Source organism: Pelodiscus sinensis, chromosome 11 (assembly GCF_052426305.1).
Source record: "Pelodiscus sinensis isolate ZL-2025 chromosome 11, ASM5242630v1, whole genome shotgun sequence".
Taxonomy (NCBI): Eukaryota; Metazoa; Chordata; order Testudines; family Trionychidae; genus Pelodiscus; species Pelodiscus sinensis.
The window spans coordinates 49,081,062-49,106,350 of record NC_143062.1 but is presented as its reverse complement, the minus strand read 5'-3'; the positions used below and the strand labels follow the sequence as shown (position 1 = coordinate 49,106,350).

At 43.3% G+C, this 25,289-nt stretch overlaps 1 protein-coding gene across 5 annotated transcripts in view; it reads left to right on the top strand.

Annotated features, from left to right (window-relative positions):
* PTPRG (protein tyrosine phosphatase receptor type G) overlaps positions 1–25,289 on the top strand; it is a 659,416-nt gene that overhangs the window by 457,609 nt on the left and 176,518 nt on the right. For all 5 annotated transcript variants that reach the window (XM_075938464.2, XM_075938462.2, XM_075938461.2 and 2 more), the window contains exon 6: positions 10,253–10,319. In XM_075938464.2, the coding sequence (XP_075794579.2) occupies positions 10,253–10,319 (67 nt within the window). The remainder of the gene's footprint in view (positions 1–10,252; positions 10,320–25,289) is intronic.

Here is a 25,289-nt window from a genome sequence, read left to right as displayed (position 1 = left end):
ATAAACCGAGGAGGGTTCTGAGATTATCCACAAAATGACTGAAGGATTAGAAAACATGCTATATACTGATAGACTCCAGGAGCTTGAGCCATTAATTCAGCAAAGAGAAGGTGAAGGGGTATCTTGTCCTGGTCTGTAAGTACTTTCGTAGGGAACAAATATTTGATCATAGGCTCTTCATCCAGCAGGCAAAGGTTTAACACAGAGCAGGGACTAGAAGTTGAAGCAGGACAAATTTAGACTGGAAATAAAGTGTGCATTTTAACAGTGAGAGTAATTAACCATTGGAGCAGTTTAGCAAGGGTCATGCTGAATTCTCTGTCTCCGGCAATTCTTAAATCCAGACTGGAGTTTTTTTAATGAATCTGCACTAATTGAAAAGAAATGATTTGGGGGTGTTCTTTAGCCTGCATTGTTAGAAGGCCTGACTAGGAAATCGCAGTCGGCTCTTGCAACCCATGGATGCTTGGGTTTTTTCCAGAGTTCATTAGAAACTCAAATATAAACATTACAAAAGACCCTCTTTGTGTGATGCAGCACTAGAGAGTGCGGAATTGACTTCTCACTTGGTTTGAACAAAGACTTGAACATATTTATGTCCCCTCCCTTTGAGGTCCAATATTTTACTTTATATTTATTTCTTGTGCTTTTAAAAATGTTGTAAGCCACCTTGAATATTTTAAATAGAGAGGCGGGATAAAAATATTTTAAATAAATAAATAAATGAAAGAAATTCATCTGTTTCGCGAACTTATCCACGCGTGCTTCCCATTGTTTGGACCGAGTTTTTTGTTTTTGTTTTTCATTACACTGGGGGTACGTCTACACTGTATACTTATTTCAAAATATGCTATTCCGGAAGAAATACTCTGAAATAGCTTATTTCGAAATAGCACGTCTACACTACAAGGAAGCCTCAAAATTATTTTGAGGCAGGCTTCCCTAATGTGGACATGCTACCTCAATGTAAGACCCCAGGAGGCAATAAGGAGTAATGACTTTGAATGGCCCTGGGGAGGAGCTATTTCAAAATAGCAATAGTGGAACGTCCACACGACTGCTATTCTGAAATTGCTATTTTGGAATAGGCGTTATTCCTCGTGGAACGAGGTTTACAGATTTCAAAGTAAACCGTCCGTTATTAGATCCTCGCATTATTTCAAAATAACTGTGCTATGTAGGTGTTCCCTATGATATGTAGAATCACTTTTAGGTTGCAGAAAGGTCTGACTTCACTTGAATGTTCTTAGCCTGGGCTTTTATGAATTCAGGATTTTGGTAAATTTGGAAAAAATATTGTAATTTTGGAAGCAGTAAGAGACTCCTTGTTTGTTTTTTAACGGATTTTCTTTTTCCTTTAAAATATCAAGCTAGCAAAAAAAAAACAGCAGTTACTTAAAGGATAATAATAAAGCATAGCAGTGAATTTTGAAACCATGGTGTGTTATGCTTCACACACTTCTAAAACAGCCTATAGAGTCTGTTGATGATCTTTACTTGTGATTCAGTACCAGTACTTTAGTTGCATTCAATAAACCCCCCAGAATCTCTAACCTCAATGTAGCCTGTGATGCTAGCCATCAGTTCTGTTAGCTGTCCCATTATTACGCATGCTCTTTAGACGTTTTGTCTTTTGAGCAGTAGTAACATGATGGTTAGAGGATCCCTGTTTCCCTCTTTGACTTCTTTCCTACTGATACAGAGACCAGGGCTGATGGCATGCACGCTTAGGGCGCGTCTATACAGCAGGGCTTAATTCGAATTAAGCTACGCAAATTGAACTACATCAATTGCATAGCTTATTAAGAAATTGGAAGCATCTACACAGCACTTATTTTGAAATAGAGCACTCTTCCTCTGACTTCCCTTACTCCTCGTACAATGAGGGTTACAGTAGTCAGAGTAAGAAGTTCTCCAGCTTGTCAGTATTTCAACATTATTTCAAAATAACTGCCTGCTGTGTAGACGCAGACTATGTTATTTCAAAATGACATCAGTTATTTTGAAATAATGTTGCTGTGTAGACATACCCTTAGGGACATGCTTGGAGACAAGCAGGTACCATTCAAAAGTCCTAATGTTGTTGCCGTTAAAAAAGTTCATCATTGATCAACCATGGCCATATTGAAGCTATTGGAGATACTAGTTATTTCCTATTCAAAGTGTTGGAAATTGGAACTGTGGGTAAATACTAACTGTACAGTGTCACGCTCTAACCATGATCTTTATTTGCTTCTGAAAATAAACCCCCTCAAAGAATGCACTGTGCATTCGTTGGCGGGGTTGTTTTATGTCTCTGGGATGTGATCACTTGTGCGTTACCCTGTTATATAGACCATATTTCTTTGTTATATAGACCATGTAAGAGTCAAGATGCTCATTTTATATTTTTATTTAGCCCATTAAAACAAACCAGTTCCTACTATCCATAATGGCATGTGCATTGGGGAATAGAAATAGCACGGAGAAAGTGATGAACAAAGAGATGGTATGTACTTAGTTTACCTTCATCTCTTCTGTACCCCGAGGTGAGACAGTTCTATTAGCATAGGAAACAGCATAATGATATTCTTAAATGCCAAGGCAATGTTTGTTTTTCCATTGTACTTAGTGTGGTGGTTACCTATTTGTTTCCGTCAAAGAGGATTACAGGCACTGTTCAATTATAAATGATACATGCAAGTATTCTATCCTGTTTCCTGCGGAGCTTTTGTACGTTAGGTAGACTTCAGCGGATGCTTCGTATTCGGTAAACACAATGTCTTGTAGCAGTTCTATGGGTGTTTTTAGGAAAATTCCAGGCTATTTTTTTCTGTCTCCACGTCATTAATCCATCTGATTCTGAGAGCACCTCCAAACAACAACCGTAGCAGGTGTTCATTTATGATCATGCTAAAGAAATCTTCATTTGGCTGGTCTCCTTCAGTAAGTAGGGAATGGGACTGAGTTCATGCACTGGTCCCAGCACGGGGGAAAACAAGCCTTATGAAATGATTGCAGGCCATTGTCAGAGGAAGCACGCATGAGGAGCAACAAAGATGCACCAGCCCCTACATGTGACCTTTGTAATAATGCATAACAAAGCACCAGTCACTGTGATGTCACACAATGCAGTTAGCCTGTCGAACTCATTGCCGCAAGATAAGATAGAGGCCAGGGATTGAAGAAAGGATGAGACATTTGTAAGGACAATGGGAAAATGCCACATTTCCCTAGTTCTGCAGTTTTCAAACGATGGGTCGCGACCCTGTACTGAGGCCATAGAATGTGAAGCACTACGTCTCGTGGTTGCAGGGGGATCAGGTGAGCAGTGGGGGGCTAAGGCAGCTCCCTGCCTGTCCTGGCACCGCAAACTGTGCTGGGCCCTAGAAGCCGCCGGCAGCCAGGCCCAGCTCTTGGTGAGAGAGAACACAGGGCTCTATGTACTGCCTCTGCCCTGAGCACTAGCGCCACACTCCCGATGGCTGGGAACCTGCTGCTGGCTGATCTGGGGCCCAGCATGGTCTGCGGTGCCAGGAGAGGCAGGAAGCTGCCTTAGCCCCTCTCACCACTGACCGGGAGCCACTCTAGCCCCTCCTGCCCCAGCCCTGGCCCCCCAAAGCCAGAGCCCCCTCCTACAGCCCAAAGCTCTCACCTCCACACTCCAGTCAAATGATGTTGGGTCACAGCATCAACAATTTTCTTCAGCTGGATCACGAGAAAAAAAGTTTGAAAACCCCTGCCCTAGAAAATATGTTTTAATAAATAGTTTTGGACCAAATGGATCTGTAATCTGCTCCAGCATGGCAGGTCCTGTGTTTCTGTGCCTGGTACAACACAAGTGAGAACCGGGCATTTTGGGTTTCAAAACCACATGTTGCTACCAAAGGGAATTAAAAGAAAGTAAACTTGACAATTTTTTTTTTTTTTTGAAGAAGGGAAGTATGAAGACTTGAGTTTTTGTTCTGAGGGGTTGAACTGTTACAGCACATGAGACATAGGGCTTAAGAGATGCGAAACAGATCTTGAATGACCACCATGCTGGAGAGGAGATACTAACCTGAGAGTTGGTGCCTCCATGCACTGCTCCCAAGCAGTTGATCATCTTATCTTTGATTTAGGTCAGCTCGACACCAGGCAGGAAAAGACCTTTTCTCCTGATTATCTATGGTTTTTTAAACACATTTAATCTTCAAAAAGCACCAAACAATCCCAATAGGAAATCAGATTTTTTGCGGGGAGGGGGAGTCAGGCCTCTTCACCTGTGGAAAAAGCCATCTGCTTATTACTTGCAGTTTTGTCAACAAGCTTGCAAACCGAGTATCAGTAGTGGTGAGATGGGGAGAAAATGGAGAGGAAAGCAAAAATTCTGGCTCAAAAAATAGGATCATCTCCCAGAGTTAGGGTTGCCAGATGGTTTAACAAAAAATACCACCCCCACCCCCCAAAAAAAAAAAAAAACACTGGGAAAAAATTCTGTTGAGGGGGAAAAAAAGGGGGGGGGCCAAAGTTGTTGAGCAAAAAAAAAAAAACACATCATGGCCCCTTTAAGAAACGCTTTGCTTTTGAGGCTTTTTTTGCCCTAATAGGCTGCCAGTGGCTGCCTGCCAAGCCAGACAGCTCCCCTGCAGAACCCGATAAGCACCCGGGATTTTCGCCTCCTGGCCAGGAAATAAAATCAGGTGTCCAGTATTCTCTGAATTTTTTTACCGGACAGGAGGCAAAAATACGGGACTGTCCAGTTTAATACCAGACACCTGGCAACCCTACCCAGAGTGCTCTGCAATGACCTTATCTTCCTACATGGCATTCAACTTGCACACAAATTTTTAAAGAGACATGACGTGATACAGATGAACAGAAAATTTGATCACAGGTGCATCAATATTTCTTTTCCCTGAACAGTACCTGAGTCCCCATTTCATTTTGTTGCACATTTTCAGAAGACACTTTCGAAAGACTTCCTTAGCTGGAGCTAGAATAGGTGCTGCACCTCAGCCGATTAAAGGGACACTGTCAAAGTCTAAAAATATATCAACTTGGACAGAAAAATCCCATCGGGGAGGTTTTTTACCTTCAGGATTCTTTCTGTCTCTTCCCTGGTTTCAAACCAGTTGCAGCTGTCACCAGAAATAAAAACAAAGCCAACCAAATAAACGGCTGTACGCTTTACAGTTTAACTATCCAGCTCATAAAGCAATCCCCAGTCTAGTGCTTGGGCACCTCTGTTCTCTTTGACTCACAAACTAAATTATGAGTTACTTTTTTTTTTTAAGTTATTTTAGTGGCAGCAATGATGGGCTTGGAGCAATCCAGGAAGGACACAGTGCAAAATGTACAGGACTGACGCACGAGAGTTTAATTCTCTCAGCTTGCAGCACTCAGTGCTAGACTTAGCTTGAGTTTACTGCCTATGTTTGTGATTTTTACATTGGTATTGTCTCATTTTCAAAGATTTCTTATTCCCCCCTCTTATTGTGTAACAGACGCCCACAATCAGGGAACACTGTTCAAGAGATTTACCTCTCTAATGTATCTTCCCCTTCCTATATTATCTGAGAGCCACCGCCATCTTTAAATTCTCCTCACAACATGCCTGGGCGGCAGGGCCCTGCTATCACGACCATCGTACAAATGAGGAGCTGAGGTACAGAGAGACTTAGTGGATCTTCCAAGGCCTTGCAGGAAGACCGTATCAAAGGAGAAATGAACATGAGTCTCCCAGGTTGAGGTGAAACCACTGGGTCACCCTTCCTTTCTCATTCCGAGGGAAACGGTTCATACTTTAAAAACTCACACTTGTGCCTGAGAATGTTTTGCTGAGCACTCGTACAAGAAGCACCTGAGATGATTAGAACTGGAAGAGGATGGAGAAGAAATACGTCTCTTGTTTTTTGGTTCTCGTATACTTCATTGGTCTGATGTTGCTTCATGCATCTGATGTCATTTGGTGTATTCTCAGTGCATTACTATGTCCTTCTGAGTTAATTTCTCCTTTTCTTAATGTAGGCCTCATGCAGCAGCTATAAGAAAAAACACTTTTAAAAATATAGCAAAATGAGTATTAACGGCATAAAACCTGACAAAGGCAATCAAGGGGCTTGCCTGAGAAACTCTGTGTCCCTTTAAAGGTAGAGTGGGTAGCCCTGGTGCGGCTGGAGTCAGCTTAAGTCTCAGACCTGTTCAGCGGCATTTACTTTTCACTTATTCACTCATACTCGTTTGTTTCCCATATTTAGATGTATCTTTTTTAACCATAACTTCAATTCTTTATGTCCGGACTTAATACAACCTTTTCCTTATTTGAGGGCAGCGAAAATTCCTCAGCACCGTATTACTAACCTTATTTGAGGGCAGCAAAAATTCCTCAGCACCACTTTGCATCTGACCTTGTTGCAGATTTAATAAGTTCGCATGGCGTGAGCCCAAAAGAAAGAGACAACCCCACGGGCAGTCCTCCTTTGACACCCCGGTAGAGATTTCAAAAGGTCTCTTACCTCTTGTTTGATGCCTTCGGGTTCGAAGGGGAAGGGTCCATAGTAGTTTCCGCTGTCTCAGCCGGGCATTGCCATCTGAGTCACAGCACCAAATTGTGGAAGAAAACAAGTCCTCAGTTTGCGTTTGTAAGCAACAAATCAGAGGCGGTTTATTTTGAGCAATTGCAAGGGAAGACTGCGGTCGGACCGGGAGGTGGCCACCCCTTCCTTAGACAGATCTTCAAAATACAAGCAATAAAAGACGAGTATATATACTTTCCTGTTACATACATCAACGGCTAACCGTTATTTTTTTGCTTATACAATACTCTCTCTAGAAGCAACCTTCTTTCAAGGTTCCGGCTGGAGTCAGCATTCCAACCTTATCTTCCAAAGCAAGGCGAAGAAAGCATCTTTTACCACTCTTGCGTGGTTTAGGAATAGGGTTAGCCTGTCTTTTACTCTATTGCTAACAAACGTGAAGTGACTGCACACAAATCCCCTTTTTTCCTTTTCCTGCTTCCACAGTGTCTACTCATGCCTTATTTCAACATAGCTATTTCGGAAGAGGCGTTATTCCTCGTAGAATGAGGTTTACAGATTTTGCAATAAGCTGTCAGTTGTTTTGAAATTATTTCGAAATCACGGAATGGCTGTGCAGACACTCACATTGTTATTTCGAAATAACGCTAGCTATCTCGAAATAACAGCACAGTGTAGACGCACCTTACGAGGCCGGCTGCTCCAGGCCTGAGTGGTGTCACCTTCAGCTAGTGGTAGTGTGCGGGGCTGTGTGCGGCGTGTGACAGACAATTTCCTGCAATATCCCCAGTGAACTTGACTGAATTAAATTAAACCTTATTGAATTAGGTGAAATGCCTTTGGGGCTCATTGTATTAAAACTACAATTGTGTACTTGTTATTGTGGAGTTGTACGCAACTTCTCTAGGAACCTGACTAATGCAACCTCTGGAAAGTCATAGGAATTGCAGAGGGCTTTTTTTGGAACAATACGTATGAAGTGGATTTCCTAGCAAGTAGCTGGGAGTGAGGGGAATGCAAATAATCCATTTTGAATCCACCCACTTGGAAGCTATGCCCGGGGGAAGAAACCCATTTTCTACTAATATCCTGCTCCTGGAAACTCCAGCTGAAAGACCCCCAAACTGTATAAAGTATGTTTATAATTCTGTTCCGAGTGTGCTTGTTCCTAGGACATGTCTACACTAGGAAACTATTTTGAAATAATTACATTTGAAATAATAACTGCCGAAATACCAACATCAAAATAGCGTGTCCTCACTACGAGGAAGCCTCGAAATTAGTCCAAGGCAGGCTCCATTATTACAGACATGCTACCTCGACTTAGAGACCCACTAAGCACTGGGGAGTAATTAGTTGGAATTACTCTGGGGAGTCGTTATTTTGAAATAGCAGCGAAGCGTCCACATGACTGCTATTTCAAAATAATTAGCATTATTCCTCAAGGAAGGCAGGAGCACAGATTTCAAAATAACCGATCCATTCTTTCGAAATAATGGGTTTGGCAGTGTGGATGCTCCACTTATTAATTTGACCTAAGGAGGTGTTATTTCCAAATAAAGCCCCAGTGTAACCCAGGGCCTAGTGAGCACAAGGATTCGCACTTGGAGTTTGAAGGACTGTTCCTGCCAGAAGCCATGTTTGGGGTGGGGTTAATGCTGGTAAACCAGTAAGCAGGCACGTGGGTTATTTCATTGTTTCCAATATGTTTCCTCTGTAGTGCTTTTTGCCTTAAAATAAAAGAGGTTCAAACTGTGGTACTGATCAATGTAGCCATTATCTCTAACCCGTCTGAAGAGGAAGCATGCACGTGTTCTCGGGCCTGGATCTGTGTGGGGATGACATAGTGATGGCAGGGAACTATGCCGGAAAGTGATGAGGTCGGAAGGGAGAGGAGCCATTTCTCCCTAACTGAGGAGATGAACACTCACGAAACGTGGAAAATCTCAGGTGGATAAAAATGGTGGGTGGCTGGCTGGGGAGCTCCTGGGATCCCAAGCTTTTTCCTTCTACAGATGAAACAGCAGTAGCACTACATGGAGGCAGAAGATCTGTCTCTGTTAGGAATCCCCTCTCTCTCAACAAAAATATTTTCTCTCTCGCCTTTCCGTAGCCCTGCCTGTTGGCTCCCCATCTTCTCCAATGGAAATAGAGAATAAAACCCCACCCACTCAAAAGCACCCTGATAATTAGCAGACATTATTCAGATATTGCATACCCTTAGAAGTGCTGCAATCGCCTGAAATGCAGTAGAATAGAAATGTAGCTGAAAAATGCATTTTTCTGAAACTATTTGCAAATTTTAGGTGATAGTCAATTAATAGTTCCATCTAGAAAACCCCTAAAAAAACTCAGGGGAGGAGGAGATTTGAGTCTATTAAAACATTTCAGCCAATTCAAAATGAAATTGTTCTGCGGTTTTCAATTCGGTGAAACTTTTTCCAAAAAAAAAAGTTTCAGTTCTAATCTAAACAGATTTCTCCCCACCCCCCAGCTTGGCCTCCAGAAATAAATATCCAGTATATGCTTTTCTTTAGAAGAGAGTGGTAACTTACACACCCGTTCTAAAGTAACCAACACTCTCAAAGTTTAAATATCCAATGTTGGCACAAAACAGCACTTAACCAATTTCATGCCAGGATTTCTTTCCCAAAATTAAATCGGTGAGTAATGTTAAATAATGGGTGTGTTAGTGTAACTGGTAAGTTATTCTTCAGACACTGAATGAATGGGAGGAAAAGCAACATTTTTCACGTTATCGGTTGCCAGTTATTTGCTTAGCAAACAAGTGACAGCAATGGCGCCTTAGTTTAAGTTGTGTTTGAATGGAAGGTGGGGAGTTACAGTGGGGGAGGTCTCTGTTGGATATTAGGAAAAGCTATTTCCCTAAGAGGGTGGTGAAGCACTGGGATGGATTACCTATGGAGGTGGTGGAATCTCCATCCCTAGAGGTTTTTAAGTCTCAGCTTGACAAAGCCCTGGCTGGGATGATTTAGTTGGGGTTGGTCCTGCCTTGGGCAGGGGGTTGACTCAATGACCTCTTGAGGTCTCTGCCAGCTCTGTGATTCTATGAATGATGAGTTTTACGTCCCTGTGTCTGCTGGGTTTAGTCCCCTCTATGGATGGTAGCTCTATCATCTCTGCTGAGGATGTGCGTGGTTTGTTCAGAAGAATCCAATGGAAATTTTTGCTCCAGGACCACAGGGTTGCATTATCGAATTTCAGAGACAATTGCCTGGGCTCCACCTGACATTGCCTTTATCTCTCGCTCTTCCCAAGGGCCTTTCAAGAAATTATTTTACAAACATAAATTAAAAAACCCCCACTTAGAGCTGGATCTTCTGGTATACATTGATGCAGCTCTGTTGACTTTTGTGGAGCAATGTTGACTTACAAGAGATGGGGATCGGGTGCTCTTCAGTGTGTAACCAACTGTTCTGCAGTAACTTTAAGAACTTTCTATATGTAAAAATCAGAGGAAGAAAAGTGAGGAGAAATCAGCTGTTTTTGGTGCTGCTGGGGCTTTAACATTTCTAATGCTGTCCCATCTTCTGAAGACATTATTTTGGGTCAGCCTTCCTCACGTTTATTTCATTATACCATATCGTCAGCATTGGTTGAGGAGCCATTGTAAATGTGAGAATGAAGCCGCTTGCTAGATAACATCTTTTTTTTTCCTCTTGAGAAGATTAAACTGAGACTGTTCTGTCTGATGCCAGAATAGATTTAACCAATCATGTATCCTTTATATGTAGGTCGGTCAGAGGGACAATCCAGCACTGGATCCTATTATCCATGGGTTGAAGGGTGTCGTACATCATGGTAAGTAGCTACTTAAACTTTTTTTTTTCTGGAAGGGTAGTGGGGCTAGCATCTTGTCCTTAAGGGATCAGGTCATCTTTCAAAGGACATATTGAGATGTCCATTCTTCATTCACTGATGTTGAAGGGCATGAAAGCCATTATTTGATTGGTACCGATCAGACTCATTTGTTACCTGAAAACAGGTGTGGGGTAACAGTACACAATTTGTTTCTTTTCAGTCAGTGTTTTAGAATGTGTAAGTTATAAATCAAAACTTAGTACAATATATCATTCATATTAGTACTTCAGATGCAGTGCAGAGGCTTCACGCCTGCTATTTATCTTGCGTTTGGTCTAAAAATACTCCTCTGAAGTTTCTATTTGTTTATAAATTATTTGTCTTTCAAATTTAGGGAGCTGATAATGAAACAGAAAATTAACTATCTGTGAAAATTAATTAAACTTTGCATCAGATGAACATCTTTCTAGTGAAATATAATCAGTCAGCTGGTCTGTTGCATGCAAAGCTATTATCCTTGAACTTACTGCAGGTACTGAAATAAATATTAATATGTTTTATATTTTTATAACTAGTTTTACTGAGGAATTATCCTGAAACCTTATCATTAGTAATGCGTCATTAGCAGTGACATCAGATTCGCCACTTCCAAAGTCCCCTTGTCAAGTTTTAATATCATGATTTGTAAAGTTTTAATAATCTCATTATAATTCGAAAGGCATCTGCAGAAATGCCGTTAGGTACTATAATAAATCTCTGTTCTGTCTATAGTACCACAATAAAACATCTTTGCACCTTTTCGTAGGATTGTCTTTAGACATTAGCGGGTGCCACAGAGCTTAACAAACATTTTTTTTCTCTTGACTAGAAACCTAAAACTAGTTGACAGTGTTAGATTAAAACAAATAGGATTTTGGATTAATTGCTCTGCTTTCAAAACCATTTAACATTGCAGCTGTGCACACCGATAAATCTGGTGAAAGTGAAAAATAGGGGTTAAATGATAACATACCACAAAATCCTTCATTTAGAGAATTTTCCATAGGTTTTGCCATTTATAAATTGCTGTGTTCTGCTGTGAAATAAACACTACACAGTGAGCTGAAAAACTGTGTTGTTTCTCACAAAAATAGATATTATTATCAAGTTCCCACTGAGTTATGAAACAGGCTGGCCAACAAAACAAAAACAAAAAAACAAGGATGAGTTGTGGGCAGTTAGGATTTTTTGGGATTGGGTAATTTGACTGTACAGTCAAGCTGCCATTTAAGTGAACCAAAAGCTGTTTTAGGTTTCTATTCTACCTTCTCTCTCTTTCAAGGCCCTCTCCTGCCAGCAAAAGTGGATCAGCGTTTAACACATCCCGTTCCTTTCCCGCTTAATTTTTCCTTCAAATCTGCTGCTGCGGAAACTGCTAGTGTATGATCATGTTCATGTTTAGTAACAGTACCCCGTTCCCAAACAGATTAAGTCTGGAACAATGTGACCCAGTCCCTAGTTTGGGATTCCATGGCCACATAATGAAATTCTTGGAGCTGTTCAGACACAGCAGAATGTGGGTGGATAAAAGATATTTATTTTGGTTTCACTCACAATGCACAGAAGACTACTAACATTCCAAGGAGAGGAAATAGATTGATATATTTCAATAACTTACTTCCTTTTTAAAATGCTAAGAAAGTAGAGAGGAAAATCTCATTTTCCTTCCTCTTGTGGCTGCTTAAAGCTTTGTTTTTGGTGGGAAAAAGAACATTCAGAAGGGAGGGGAACAGCTAGGTTCTCTTACTACATTATTTTGAGTTAGATGTCTTTCTTTCTTTCTTTCTTTCTTTCTTTCTTTCTTTCTTTCTTTCTTTCTTTCTTTCTTTCTTTCTTTCTTTCTTTCTTTCTTTCTTTCTTTCTTTCTTTCTTTCTTTCTTTCTTTCTTTCTTTCTTTCTTAGTCTGTTTCAGCAAAAAAGAAAACCAAAACCCCCAAAAAACCTTGAAATCCAGTGGCATTTTAAAGACTAACAAATTTATTAGGGCACAAGCTTTCGTGAGATACAGCTCACTTCCTCAGATGCTTGAAGAGAAAAGGGGAAAAAAAGGAAGGGATACAGAGATGGGAGTAGAGTAGTAATACACATGACAGTTTCAGTTCTACTTTAAGTGGTTTCATTGCTTTACTTGATGTTGTTTACCGAGTGCCTTATGTGGATATATTTTTATAAACTGAAATAAATACAAGGGTTGTAAGAAATACAGGAGTTGAAATAAATCCCCCGCGGTTGTTTCTTAAAGCAGCCCACTGTTTGTTGTTAGTTATGCGCACTCAAACTCTGATGCTCACATAATATGGACACCAACTGAGTTGTATGTTAGTTAGATGGAAACTCTTATGGGGTTTGGACAGTTTGCTAATGGGGGAGGGAAAGGAGAAGAGAGCGCATCACTGAATACAAGCAATGCAAACAAAAGAAGGTGGAACAGGGCAAAGTGAGGAACTTGAATGTCTCAGCCATTTGTAGACTCTGGCTGTCCAGCTACTGCTATGGCAGTAATACCCAAGGGCATGTGTGCGTATGTATATGTTTAGATAAGATAGCAATAGTGTATGATCCTTAACTTTGGGGTGGCCGTGTTGCTCATGAGTTAGTTATATGTCACCCCAAAGCTTTCTTGATTGCCATGCCATTGCTTACTCTAAGCGTGCCATGGATTAAAAGGAAATCAATAAATAACAAGTCTGTTTTAGAAATGTTCCCCAACAGTTATTGAAAGTGATGGGGGTGGTATCTTCCAGGTCGTCTCTCCCCAGGCTGGCCTAAATACCAGGGCTAGCTCGTGCTGCCATAAAACTCTCAGGAAGGGACTAAGGAGGAAAAGAACTCTTATCAGGATCCTCCAGTGGAGACCCTCCCATCCCCATGGGATCCATCCTGAAATTTTAGGGTTCCTGGGGGATCAGTGGTAGACTAAGGTCATCTTTCTTGAAACTAAGAGCCTCTATGGCAGCTTTAGCTGTTTTCTTTCTCCTTCCCCACCGGTAAAACAACAACACATAGCAAATAATGGTGTCAACTCACCAATTATCATGCTGTTTTGATAGAAAAATTCACCTAATAATAATGGTACTTTTCATGTAATTGTTTGCACTGTGGTAGGACGTAGGAGCTCCAGCATTGGTTGAGGACCCTATCGTGCAAGGGGTAGTACAGAAACACGCCAAAAAGACAATCCCATTTCTTACGAAATAATGGTACTGTTCAGTGTTCCCTGTGAACTGAGCACGTAGGCAACAGCCCTAGAGAAATTCAGATACCACCCAGCTGCTTAGCTTGAGCACTCACCATAGGCATCATGTGTTTCCGTTGGTGGTGCACATCCACACATGCTCTGGTGCACACAACAAAATTTGTTCTACACATGAATGGAAAAAAAATTGAGGGAACATTGGTGCTGTTATACATACCATTGCATGTGGTTTTTCCATTTTCTCCTGTAAAGTTTCTCTTAGATTTCAGTGTCCTTCCCGGGGTAAGTGAACATTTTAAATGTCAGAAAATGCTTCCTGTGGAAGCAATTTGAGCTTGAGATTTCGTCAGGGATTTGAATTACTCACTAATTTGATGGAACATAAATAATTGTGCCCTTCACAGTGTCACCGGCTTAGCAATGATGATAGAGAACTGTACACATAAAAATCAATACAGGCTTAGTCGCTGCTCCGAATTCACGTTTTCCCCCCTTTATCTCCAGGCTTAATTTGCTAGAATCTTAATGTCATATTAAGCTTAATTTTATAAGAAGAGCCATATAAAGTGCCTTAGCCGGAAGGAAAACTAGTGATGTGACAAACATCCTAACAATATGGCAAATTTTCAGGTTTGCTTCATGCCGTCCTGCCTCATACCGTGTTCCCATCCCATGCTGTGTCTGCTTCCAAATGGCGGGAGCCTCCGTTGCAAAGCATTGGGAAGGCATGAGAATTGAGAGGCAGCGGTTCTCAGGGCTGTCAGATGCCTGATGCTGAGGTTGACACACCTTCCAGTTTTCGGCTTTGCCGAGGGTGGTGGCCCTTGCCCTTCAGAGAGGTGCACGCTATTCTTGCTCTTCTTGATTTGTGTATGGTCCAAAATGTGCTAATGATACTATGCATGGGCCTGTCACGGGGGGCGGGTCTGCGAGGCAGCGGAAGGCGCTGCCTCTCCAAACTGCCTGCCTGGCCCCGCCCACACTCCGCCCCCAGAACGCCTGCTGTAGGCCTACTGAGGCGGAGTGTTGTTGCCCCCCGAGCACCCATGGGAGTGGCTTGGCTCCTGTGGGCGGTGAGGCCTGGCCAGAAGGGGCGTGGCTGGAGGCAGGGTTGAGGGCTTACTTCACCCACCGCCCATAGGGCCTGTTTCTGATGGTTCTCCTGTGAGGCAGGCTTGAAAAGTGGAACCCCCTCCCACAGAGGAGATTCAGCCTGAGGTAGGAGAAGCCATGCAAGCTTCCTGATGCTGACCTGCTAAAAGTGGCTTTTCATGGCCTCCTGGGGCTTTTTCAGTTCTCGGTGGCTCTGCGGAGATGGACCACAAAGCTCCGTGCCGGTGGTTTTTTTAAACTCTGCGAGGCGCTGGTTGAAGTTACATCCTGGGTAACCATACCGTGGTTGTCGATGTGACCTGGCAGCGTGTGAATGACCCTGCCAACAAATCATTCCCAGTCTACAGCCCCATGCGTCCTTCCTCCTCCCATCAACTGTCCTTGGGAGGGTGGAGTCTCTCTTAGCCCTGACTCCTAATACTGTCGAACACGAGGAGCATAGACTAGATGTTAGCTGCTCCCTCCAGAATGAGTCCTGAGCCCCTCTGTTCTCAGACAGAGCACGTGTACCACAACGGGACAAGTTAGCTTTTCACTTGCCACCACAATACTCGGCTCAGAGAGACCTGGGGGAACTGTTCCATAACAGAGTGGATTTTTCTATTTCCATGTATTTCTGATTTACTCATTTTGTTGTGCCACTTAGGCTACGTCTACACTGCCATTTTGGGATGCTGGAGATATCCCGCAATAGCTATCCTGTGTCTTAACAGCAATCTGAAATACAACGGGCATGCTATTCCGACATCCCTCTAAGCCTCATTCCACGAGGGTTTTGGATAACGATTTATTTCAAAATTTGGTGCTGTGTAGACCACACCAAATTACGAAATAAGCTGTCTTGAGCTATGGGTAGCCCTTAGAGAGACAAGGTGGGTAAGGTAATATATTCTGCTGGACCAATTTCTGTTGTGAAAGAGACAAGTTTTTGAGTTAGGGAGCTCGTCCCCCTAATGGGTGTCAGTCGTCTCAGGATACTGTATTTCCTGATGAGAATTTCTGGTGACCGTGACTTCTTTCTTGTTCAACACCACTCCACGCCCCCACCAAATCTTCTGTCAGCAACAGCAGGACACCTTCTGCTTTTCTTTCTTAACCTGTGTTTTGCTGGCTGGAGATTTCCACAGATCAGCAGAAAGGTCTCAGTAGAAGTACAGATACTTTGACCTGTTTGGAAACACGCTTCTATGAATTCCCTGTCCTTGTTAAACCAAGCACTGAAAATCAAAGTGTACAGCAAGATCAAAGGCTTTCAGACAAACAGAAAGTGAATCACTTGCATGGGTGGCAGGTTGGCTTATCTGAAGGTTGGTAGGAGTTTTCCTGCTTGTTTGTACATCTGCTTGTTTAAGCAGTAAGCTGGGAATTTACTTGTCTCCCCCTCTTGCCTCTGACTATTAAGAAGTGTCATCGTGTAAGCCACAGTGGGCCATCAACACTGATTTTATGTCTTCCCCTACAAGGGAGGGAGGAGTTAGACGAAGGTCACTTTGGGTGTGTCTAGACTACAGGGTTTTGTCGACAAAAGTGGGGTTTTGTCAACAAAACTAGACCTGCATCTACACTGCCGCAGAGTTCTGTCGACGGCTGTAAACCTCATTCTACGAGGAATAACTCCTTTTGTCGACAGAGTTCTGTCCACAGAAGGCGTTATTGCATCTACACTGTCCTTTGCGTCTACACTGTCATGTCGACAAAGCGGCTTGCTTTGTCGACAGAACTGGATGTACTCTAGACGCTCTTTGTCAACAGAAGCTTTGTCAACAGTATCTGTCGACAAAACTTCTGTAGACAAAAGCCTTTAGTCTAGACGTACCCTAAGATTTGGAGGTGCTTGGGGAGAGAAGACCATGGTGAAGAAGAGTGAGCAACTGGATTGCTTCAAAAAGGCATAGGGAGCGAGTAAGCTGCACATCACTGAAGTTGTCATAGGTAAAAAGGCGCTGAATAACCTGTTAAAAATAAATCAGCACTAAAAAGGAAGCAATCCAGACAGTGTTAGTTATCCTGTGGATCTATCGCACCACCAGGCACAAGAAGAAGAAAACACCATTAGCAGCGTGACAGGTTTTTTTTTTCTTTTGTTATTAACGTGAGCCATAACACCACTGACAAGCTGTTTGTTCTCTGCATTGAAGAACTGCCGGTCACAGGAAGGAAAAGGAGGGTTGTCTTGGGACTTCATCTTTAAAGTGCAGCTTTGAAGAAGGCAAACGCCCAGTGGAGTTTGGAGGGGGAAAGGTCATAAGAGTGTGGGAGAATGAAAACGAGTGTGAGCGGCTTGGGAGGATGACTTGGCACCCTGGTTTGTTTTCTGGGCTGTTCTTGTGCTCTTGTTGCTTTCCAAGAGCCACGGCATGAGAGAGCCCTGGACATGATCATTGTGTAAGGAACAAGCAGAGGAAGGAAGCAAAGAAAGGAAGATGAGAGCAGAGATAATGACTTGACACCTTTTACACTGACCAGTGCCTCCATGCATAACTGCAAGCGACTGAATCATTTACAAGGCGTTCCCACTGGTCTCAGCTCAGGAAAGATCCACCAATAAGAGCTTAATAGCGAGCCTACGGGCTGATGTATATATCAGTTCTCCAGGGCAGCATTCAGGTAGATTTACCACCATATGCAATGACACACAAAAGAATGTTAAGAAAATGTTCTGAAAGCTTCGGCATCAAGCATTAAAATTAGGAAGAGGCGGAATGAAAACTGTCTGTGCAATGTTAATTTGGGCCCCATGTACATTTGCATTTTGATACAATCTTTAATCATATCCTTTTTTCCCTGCCTAGAACTTCTGCCTCAGTCAGGGTGGATGGTGCTCACTTAGGGTGCATCTAAACTCGAAATACGATACACAATTTGCATAGCCCAAACTGTGTCATTTATTTCTACTCTATTTCGAAATAGCACGTTATTTCTAAATTTGGCGCTGTGTAGAACTGCTGAATTTCAAAATAAACTATTTTGAGACATCCCTTAAACCTCGTGGAACGAGTGTTACAGGGATGCCGAAATAGCGTGCCCGTTATTTCAAAAAATATTTCAAAATAACAGACGGTTTGTTAAGCTATTTCGGGATACACACCTGAGACTACAAGGTGCACTCTGCTTATCTGTACTCGATTACGCTTCTCTGTTCATGACACTATTCCAGTGTGGTGCTGGGAAGAAGCCCATGAGGCAGACAGCGATGTTGCTTTGCTTTTTAATACCACTGCAGCAAGAGGCCAGGTGTGTCTCCAGCCGCCCATGCGAGTCTCAGCTTGCCTAGGAATAGAAGAGTGTTAAAAGCGTATTGTCCTTTCAAGCTGTCGCAATCTCAATAATTTTTATGTCTCTTTTGATGATGAATCTCTGATACTCGTTTTTCCTTTGGCAATATCCTGCGGACGCTTCCCCTCCCCCCCTTTGCCCATTTCAGTGCTTTATGCAAAAAGCCACGATTTGAAAATCATTAGGACAACCGATGGCATTCGGTGCATGGTGCCGTTTCATTGGGCTGAAAACCAGTGGCCGCTTTGCTTTGCCACGTTTACATGGCAATGCCAGCGATAAATCAGTTCCACTTCTCTTCCTCCAAAGAAAAAAATTGTCCTTTAGGTTGAGTACAGGAATCTAACATTGGAGCCCCACTTGGCGTGGTTCTAGCTCATTTTCTGAATGCCACGTGTTCTGTTGATGTACATATTCCTGGGTTGGTATCGACAGGGGCATCTAGCACCGAGGAGTAGAGGAGGCTGCAGGAATGGCTGGAACGGCCATTGGGTCTGTGTAGTACTGAATGAGGCAATCCAGGAAGCATTTTTTTGGAGGACGGGGGACACAGAATTCATGGCTAGTGCACATGGCGGCATCTATCTGTCTTTTATTGTAGTGCCCATTCTGATAGCATCTAAGCACTCTCCACACGAGATGGGGGTGTGCCCGCCCTGGTCCCTAGCCAACACCATGCATCCTTTGCTGGCGAGGAGGCTGTTTAGGGGAGATGTGCGGGTGTGTTTCATAAGGTGCAGGGCTGAGGTTGGGGCGCCGTGGGGCAGCCAGTGTGTGGTTATGATAAATCCCCGGTCCCTCCTGTGGCACGCACTCGCTGCAGCTCACCTCAGGGTTTGTCCAGGGGAGGTCTGTCTCCCCTACCGGACAGCAGGGATGTTAGAGTTAACCTGTTAATGGATAGCTAGTGCTGATTGGTTCATGTTATCGGTTAAACTCTGAAGCTGCCTCCCTGGGAGTGGAGCTGGCAGGAAGCCTGCGCAGGAGCAGAGCCGGCAGGGGCTGGCGGGCCTTCGCTGCGGGTTCCGCCGTGTCAAGTTTACTTAAGCTTTATACTGCAGCACGTGGAACCACGTAAACACGAAGATTTTCAGCCGTTACACGGTTACCGTTTTCACCAACGATTTCCATCCCTGCTGGACAGGGGCTGCACTTTGCTCGTATTGCTTGGCATGTCAGGCATAGGGGCTGGAACGAGCGGAGTTCGGGGGTGCGGGGCTGCAGCATCCCTTGACTTGAAGTGGTAACTTAGACCAGTGAGCGGGCCGCATGAGAGGCTGTCCCTCATCTCAGTGGACCACACGAGTGTTGGAGCCAAGTCTCCCGGGACAGGGCGGTTTTGCTCACTGCACTTGCGTGCCTGGGATTTGCGGGAGGTGCCGAGGGAGCGCACGGCTCTGCCAGTCAGTGTTGTGAGCAATCACATGCTCCTCCCTTAGTGACACTGGTAGGAAAAAGCAACATGGACAGAAACCAGCAGAATGTGGCGACCCTGCGTGTGGGCAGCAGTCAACAAGATGTCTCCTGGGCCACACACACAACCCCGATGGGCCGCAGGTTGCCTGCCACAGCTTTACAGGGTAGTTCAATGGCTCGTGCCATCCCGGCTATAAAAGATGGTCAGCACCCCTGATGTCTGTGCAGTCTCCTCAGCTGGCTTCACGGTGCTGGTGGGGACCAGGGTACATTGAGGTCAGAGCTGGGGGTCCCCATGAAGTGGTGTCCATGGTTGGGGTCTCTGCCGCCCACTCTGCAGAGCAGAGTCCAATGTCCCTGCTGCCTGCCTCATGCCCTGTTCCGCTGCCTCCTGGCCCCCTCGGCGGAGCAGTCTCTGGGCAGAAGGGCTTGTGTGGGAATCACTGTGGTTCTCAGCCTTCAGCCCAGAAAACACGTTGTGGGCTGCATGTGCATCCCGCAAGGATGAGTAGGTTGAGAAGCACGGTGACAGTCTCGGCGGTTTCAAGAGATGCTGCCTTCCCCTCCAGCGTTGAGTCCTGCATTTCGGCGATAGGTAGGTTGACGCTGGATAAAAATAAGTCTGCACTTCACATTAGCTGCACTTAGTAATGTAGCCGTGGTAAACGAGGGTGCAATTTTCAAAAGCAGTTCACTGATTTAGAGCCCTAAGGGCATGTCTACACGAGGGAAATTATTTCCAAAATAACTAAATTCAACTTAATAACTCCTTGTTTTACAAAATCGAAATAGCGTGTCACTAATACGGGGAAGCTTCGAAATGAGTCCGAGGCAGGCTTCATTACCGTGGATGCGCTACCTCAACTTACAGCCCCAGGAAGCACTGGGAAGTAATTAGTTGGAATTATTCTGGGGAGTCGTTATGTCCAAATAGCAGCACCAGAGCACCACGCTACAGCTATTTCAGAATAACTATTTCGAAGTCAACATTATTCCTTGGGGAAAGCAGCAGTAAAGATTTTAAAATAACCAGCCCGTTATTTCGAAATAATGGGTTTGGTAGTGTGGACGCTCCGCTGATTATTTCGAACTAAGGGGGGGTTATTTCAAAATAACTCCCTAGCGTAGACCAGGGCTAGGTCCCAATTTCAAAAGTGACTTAGTTGGACTTTAGACGGCTAAGTCCCCCAGACTTTCAGTGAGACTTGAAATGATATGAGAACGGACTTAGGGTTTTGAATCACTTAGTTGCTTTTGAAAATACTCCTCTGTGTAATTAGACAACTACGCAGTGTTAGTTGTGTTCCTAGAGAAATTATAGGGAAGAACAGAGAGTACTGAAAATAGTGCCTATTTATCCAAAGCAAAGCTGGCCAGCTTTCAAGGAATGCCTCTCTAAATGCATCTTTGCATTACTATGTAGATAGTGCAGTTATGATAATTATTATATAAGTTAAGCATCTCTGTGCTAAAAGTGCAAATAAATATACTATTCTTGTCTCATAATTAAAGCATTCAAACTGAGAAATGTTTATAATTGTGTGGTTCTTCAGCCAAATAGGGTGCATCTGGATATAAAATTAGTGGGCTTTTATGAAATATGAAGTTATTAAAATATAGCACATGCAATTAATCAGATTAGCATCTTCCAGTATTTTAATTATCCTGTATTAAGAACATAAGAACAGCCACACTGGTTCAGACCAAAGGTCCATCTAGCCCAGTATCCTGCCTGCTGACAGTGGCCAATACCAGATGCCCCAGAGGGAGGGAGCACAACAGGAAATCCTCACATGATCCCTCCCCTGTCACCCATTTCCAGACAGACAGAGGCTAGGGACACCATTCCTACCCAGCCTGGCTAATAACTATTGATGGACCTAACCTCCATTAATCTTTCTAATTCTTTTTTGAAGCCTGTTAAAGGCCTAGCCTTCACCACATCCTCTGGCAAGGAGTTCCACAAGTTGACTGTGCGCTGAGTGAAGAAAAACTTCCTTTTGTTTGTTTTAAACCTGCTGCTTATTCATTTCATTTGGTGACCCCTAGTTCTTATATTGTGGGACTAAGTAAATAACTTTTCCTTGTTCACTTTTTCCACACAAGTCATGATTTTATAGACCTCTGTCATATCTCCCTTAGTCTCCTCTTTTCTAAGCTGAAAAGTCCCAAATCTTTTTAATCTCTCTTCATATGGGACCTGTTCCAAACCCCTCATCATTTTTGTTGCCCTTTTCTGAACCTTTTCCAATGCCAATATCTCTTTTTTTGAGATGAGGTGACCACAACTGAACACAGTGTTCAAGATGTGGGTGTACCATGGTTTTAATCTAATGTATATGTTCTGTTTGTTTTAATCTTAGGAATTATTACTGAAAATTTACAACACCGGTGGGAGCTTAAAAAAAGTAAAAATCAACAATATTTGTCGGTGGCTTTCAAACTTTTTTTCTCGTGATCCAATTGAAAATTTTTGACTCCTGGTCCTCTGTTCAGCTGGGGTGCTAAAACTGACTTCCTGCCTCTCCTGGCTAGGGATGTAAGCGACTAATCAGGTGACTGCTCGACTACTCGCTCTCCCTGCCGCTGCTGCTTCGGTATCAGAGGCAGCAAGGGAAGGGGAGCAGGAGCTGGCGCTGGGGGGAGCCGTCTTAAAAGCTGGTTCCCCCCAGAACTGTCTCCATAGTGTGGGAGTGGGGGGCAGGGAAGGCAGAGCCACAGCGGTCCCGGAGCCAGCGTGAGCCAGGGCTGTTCAGTCCTGACTTGCACCGGTCCCGGGAGCTAACCATGCTGCGGCTCTGCACTTTAAATGTAGTAAGAGCCTGGCTACTCGATTAGCTAATTAACCGTTATTTAACAGCACTGCTCCTGGCACCGCAGACCATGCTGTGCCCAGAAGCAGCCGGCAGCAGGTTCCCAGCCAGTGGGAGTGCAGGTCTAGTGCTCAGAGCAGGGGCAGTGTGTGGAGCCCTGTGCGCCCCCACCTAGCAGCCGGGTTTACTGCTGGCTGCTTCTGGAGTGTAGTGCAGTCTGTGGTGCCAGGACAGGCAGGGAGCTGCCTTAGCCCTGCCCACCGCTCACCTGATCCCCCCCCCCCACAGCCACAGGACCCACCGCCTGACATTCCACCCCCCAGTCCTGGGTTACAACCCGTCGTTTGAAAACCGCTGGGTTATGTCATTTCTCACTTCAACTGTGTGTTAGCAAAGCTACGTTTTTCATCCAGAAATTTTCTCTTTCACAGCTGACTTTGACTTTCCAGACGTTTAAAAGAATCTGCCTAATTGATAACCAAAATTTAATCATAGTAGGATACTTTCAGTTTGCATTCAAATAAGGTATTTCTTTGTCTAAATAAGCTTCCCTTGGTTGATTATTCATGTTGTAGTTCAAAATGTTTAAAAATGAAAGACAGACTTGGATGAAATGTAGACTACTTAATACAGTGTGTATTTAATATAAAAGTCATACATTATTCATTTTTGCAATTTGAATAACTTTGAATTTAGCATCCCTGTTCTTTTTCTGTTCCTTTGATGAACAATTAATTATTAAAATATAATATTGTCAGCATATGGCACAAAAATCCTTGAAAGTGGAATGAATATGAGCTTCATTCTTCAGTACTACTTTAATAAAGGAATATGCCATACTTGCATGTTGTTTTATGTTTACATTTGTCCAGCATTTTACAGATTTTCATACAGACTAACAAAAGATTAAAGATGTCAAAAATTCAGGCTGTTAATTATAACTAAAGACTTTAAAATGGGTGAATGTAGGCCTGACCGTTTTTACATTTTATGAACATATCTCATCTCAATGCATTTGTTATGTGTATGTCCAAGTGGCCAGTAGGTTCCATAACTGCCAATTTATTTGTGCAAATACCTCATTTTATGCAGGCAGTTGCATGCACTAAGTAGGTCGGGTGTCGGGGGGAGGGTGCAGGAGTGGGTTTGGGGGTATACAGTCTGCATTTGAAAATCAGAACCTAAAACTGAACCCCCGGTTTTTCTGACCAGATTTTCATGTGTAGAAATGAGCAAATGGAATTTGAAATGGTATGCATATAAATGTGGATGTCGGGGAAAAGCACAGCAATTATTATAATCGCATGCTAGAGTCCCCTTTGAACTTTGGTCAGTGGTATGTTTGACCATTTCTATTTTTAAAAACAAACTTTTTCTTTCATGAAGAGATAATGCTTTGGTTTAAAGGTTAAAAATGTGGCCTGCTTTTTTTTTTTTTTTTTTTTTTTTTTCTTTTTTTCTCAAGGAAACGACCATCCTGCTCTTTTAGCATATCTGCTTTAACGTGAATAGCATTATTCATATTTTGGAGCACTGAATGCTTCAGAGACATTGCACACCTGTTGTGGCTACGTAGCACAATCTAAAATGCCTACAGTGCATCGCATATTTACAATCTTTCATCGGCCGCACAGAAAAATATGATTACAGGAACGGTGCTCAGGGATATATATATACCTTCCTTTGATGTGATCAAGGCCACTAGAAAACTGGGGGTTTAGTAGAATTGAAATCTGCAGCTTTTTAACACTGCCTCTCTGCGTTCTAATTTAGCGCCTATTTCAGCAGATTTACCCGTCACTTTGCAGCCAATTAAGCCAAGAGAAACCCCACCAGAACGGCCAAGTGGGGTAGCTCATTAGTTCTGATGAAACTAGATAAGCACTATTGTGGGTCCGTCCGAATATGGACTTTTGCCTAACGTCCAGAGAAGACAGAGCCCAGCAGCGGAAGTGAGGAAGGATATGTTTTCTCTGTAAAGGAGAAGTTCCATTGTTGGAGAGCCCATAGGCATAAAACACTTATTTAAGCAGCCTATTGGTACCTTTTCCATAGATGTAGTGAGAGGTGCAGATTGTTAGTCATGCAGACGGCAGGGGATAACTGCAAAGGAACAGTGGCTGCTCATGGCTTTTTCCTTCTTTTATGGGGCACGCTCCCAAACGTCAATGTTACAAAAGCGCAGCTGTTAGCGAATCTGAACGTGGACCATGTATTTGTTTGGATTTCAAGGTGAAGGAATGTCAGTTTTCCTCCAAACGGTGTCTGTGAGGTGCGAGAACAAGGGGTCTTGAAACAACTGAATTCCACAAAGAACACAGAGGCGCCTCTTGCATATTATTTTTTTGAATGTTGTTGAACCGTGAAGGTCCTAAGCCCTGCGAGCCACTGGCTTTGGGTCACTTTTGACAGTGTGAATTACGCATGGTGAGATCTGTTTTATGTGACTATACAATAGACCTGCAAAACCCAGCTGCCTAGCTACCTGCCTGTCTGCCTCTTGAGACTCACAGAAGTTAGATAGAAAAGATATATTAGCACATCAAGTCCAACCTCCTCTCTGTGAAGAGTACAATTTAGAAGAGTGTTTATGTATATATGTAAATGATGCATAGAAAAATGTGATTACAGTAGAAACTTCCTCATTAATTCTTAAGAACGTAACATATGAACATAAGAACAGCCATACCGGGTCAGACCAAAGGTCCATCTACCCCAGTGTCCTGTCTTCCGACAGTGGCTAATGCCAGATGCCCCAGAGGGAATGAACAGAACCGATAATCATCAAGTGAGCCCTCTCCTGTCACCCATTCCCAGCCTCTGACAAACAGAAGCTAGGGCCACCATTCCTACCCATCCTGGATAATAGCCATTGATAGACCTAACCTCCATGAATTTATCTAGTTCTTTTTGGAACCCTGTTAAAGTCCTGGTCTTCACAACCTCCTCTGGCAAGGAGTTCCACAGGTTGACTGTGTGCTGTGTGAAGAAAAACTTCCTTTTGTTTGTTTTAACCTTGCTACCTATTAATAGAGACAAATTAAAGAGTGGGGCAACATTTCCAAAGGCTCACTCGATGAGGATAACTCTGCCAACTTATACATTGCCTTCCTCTTC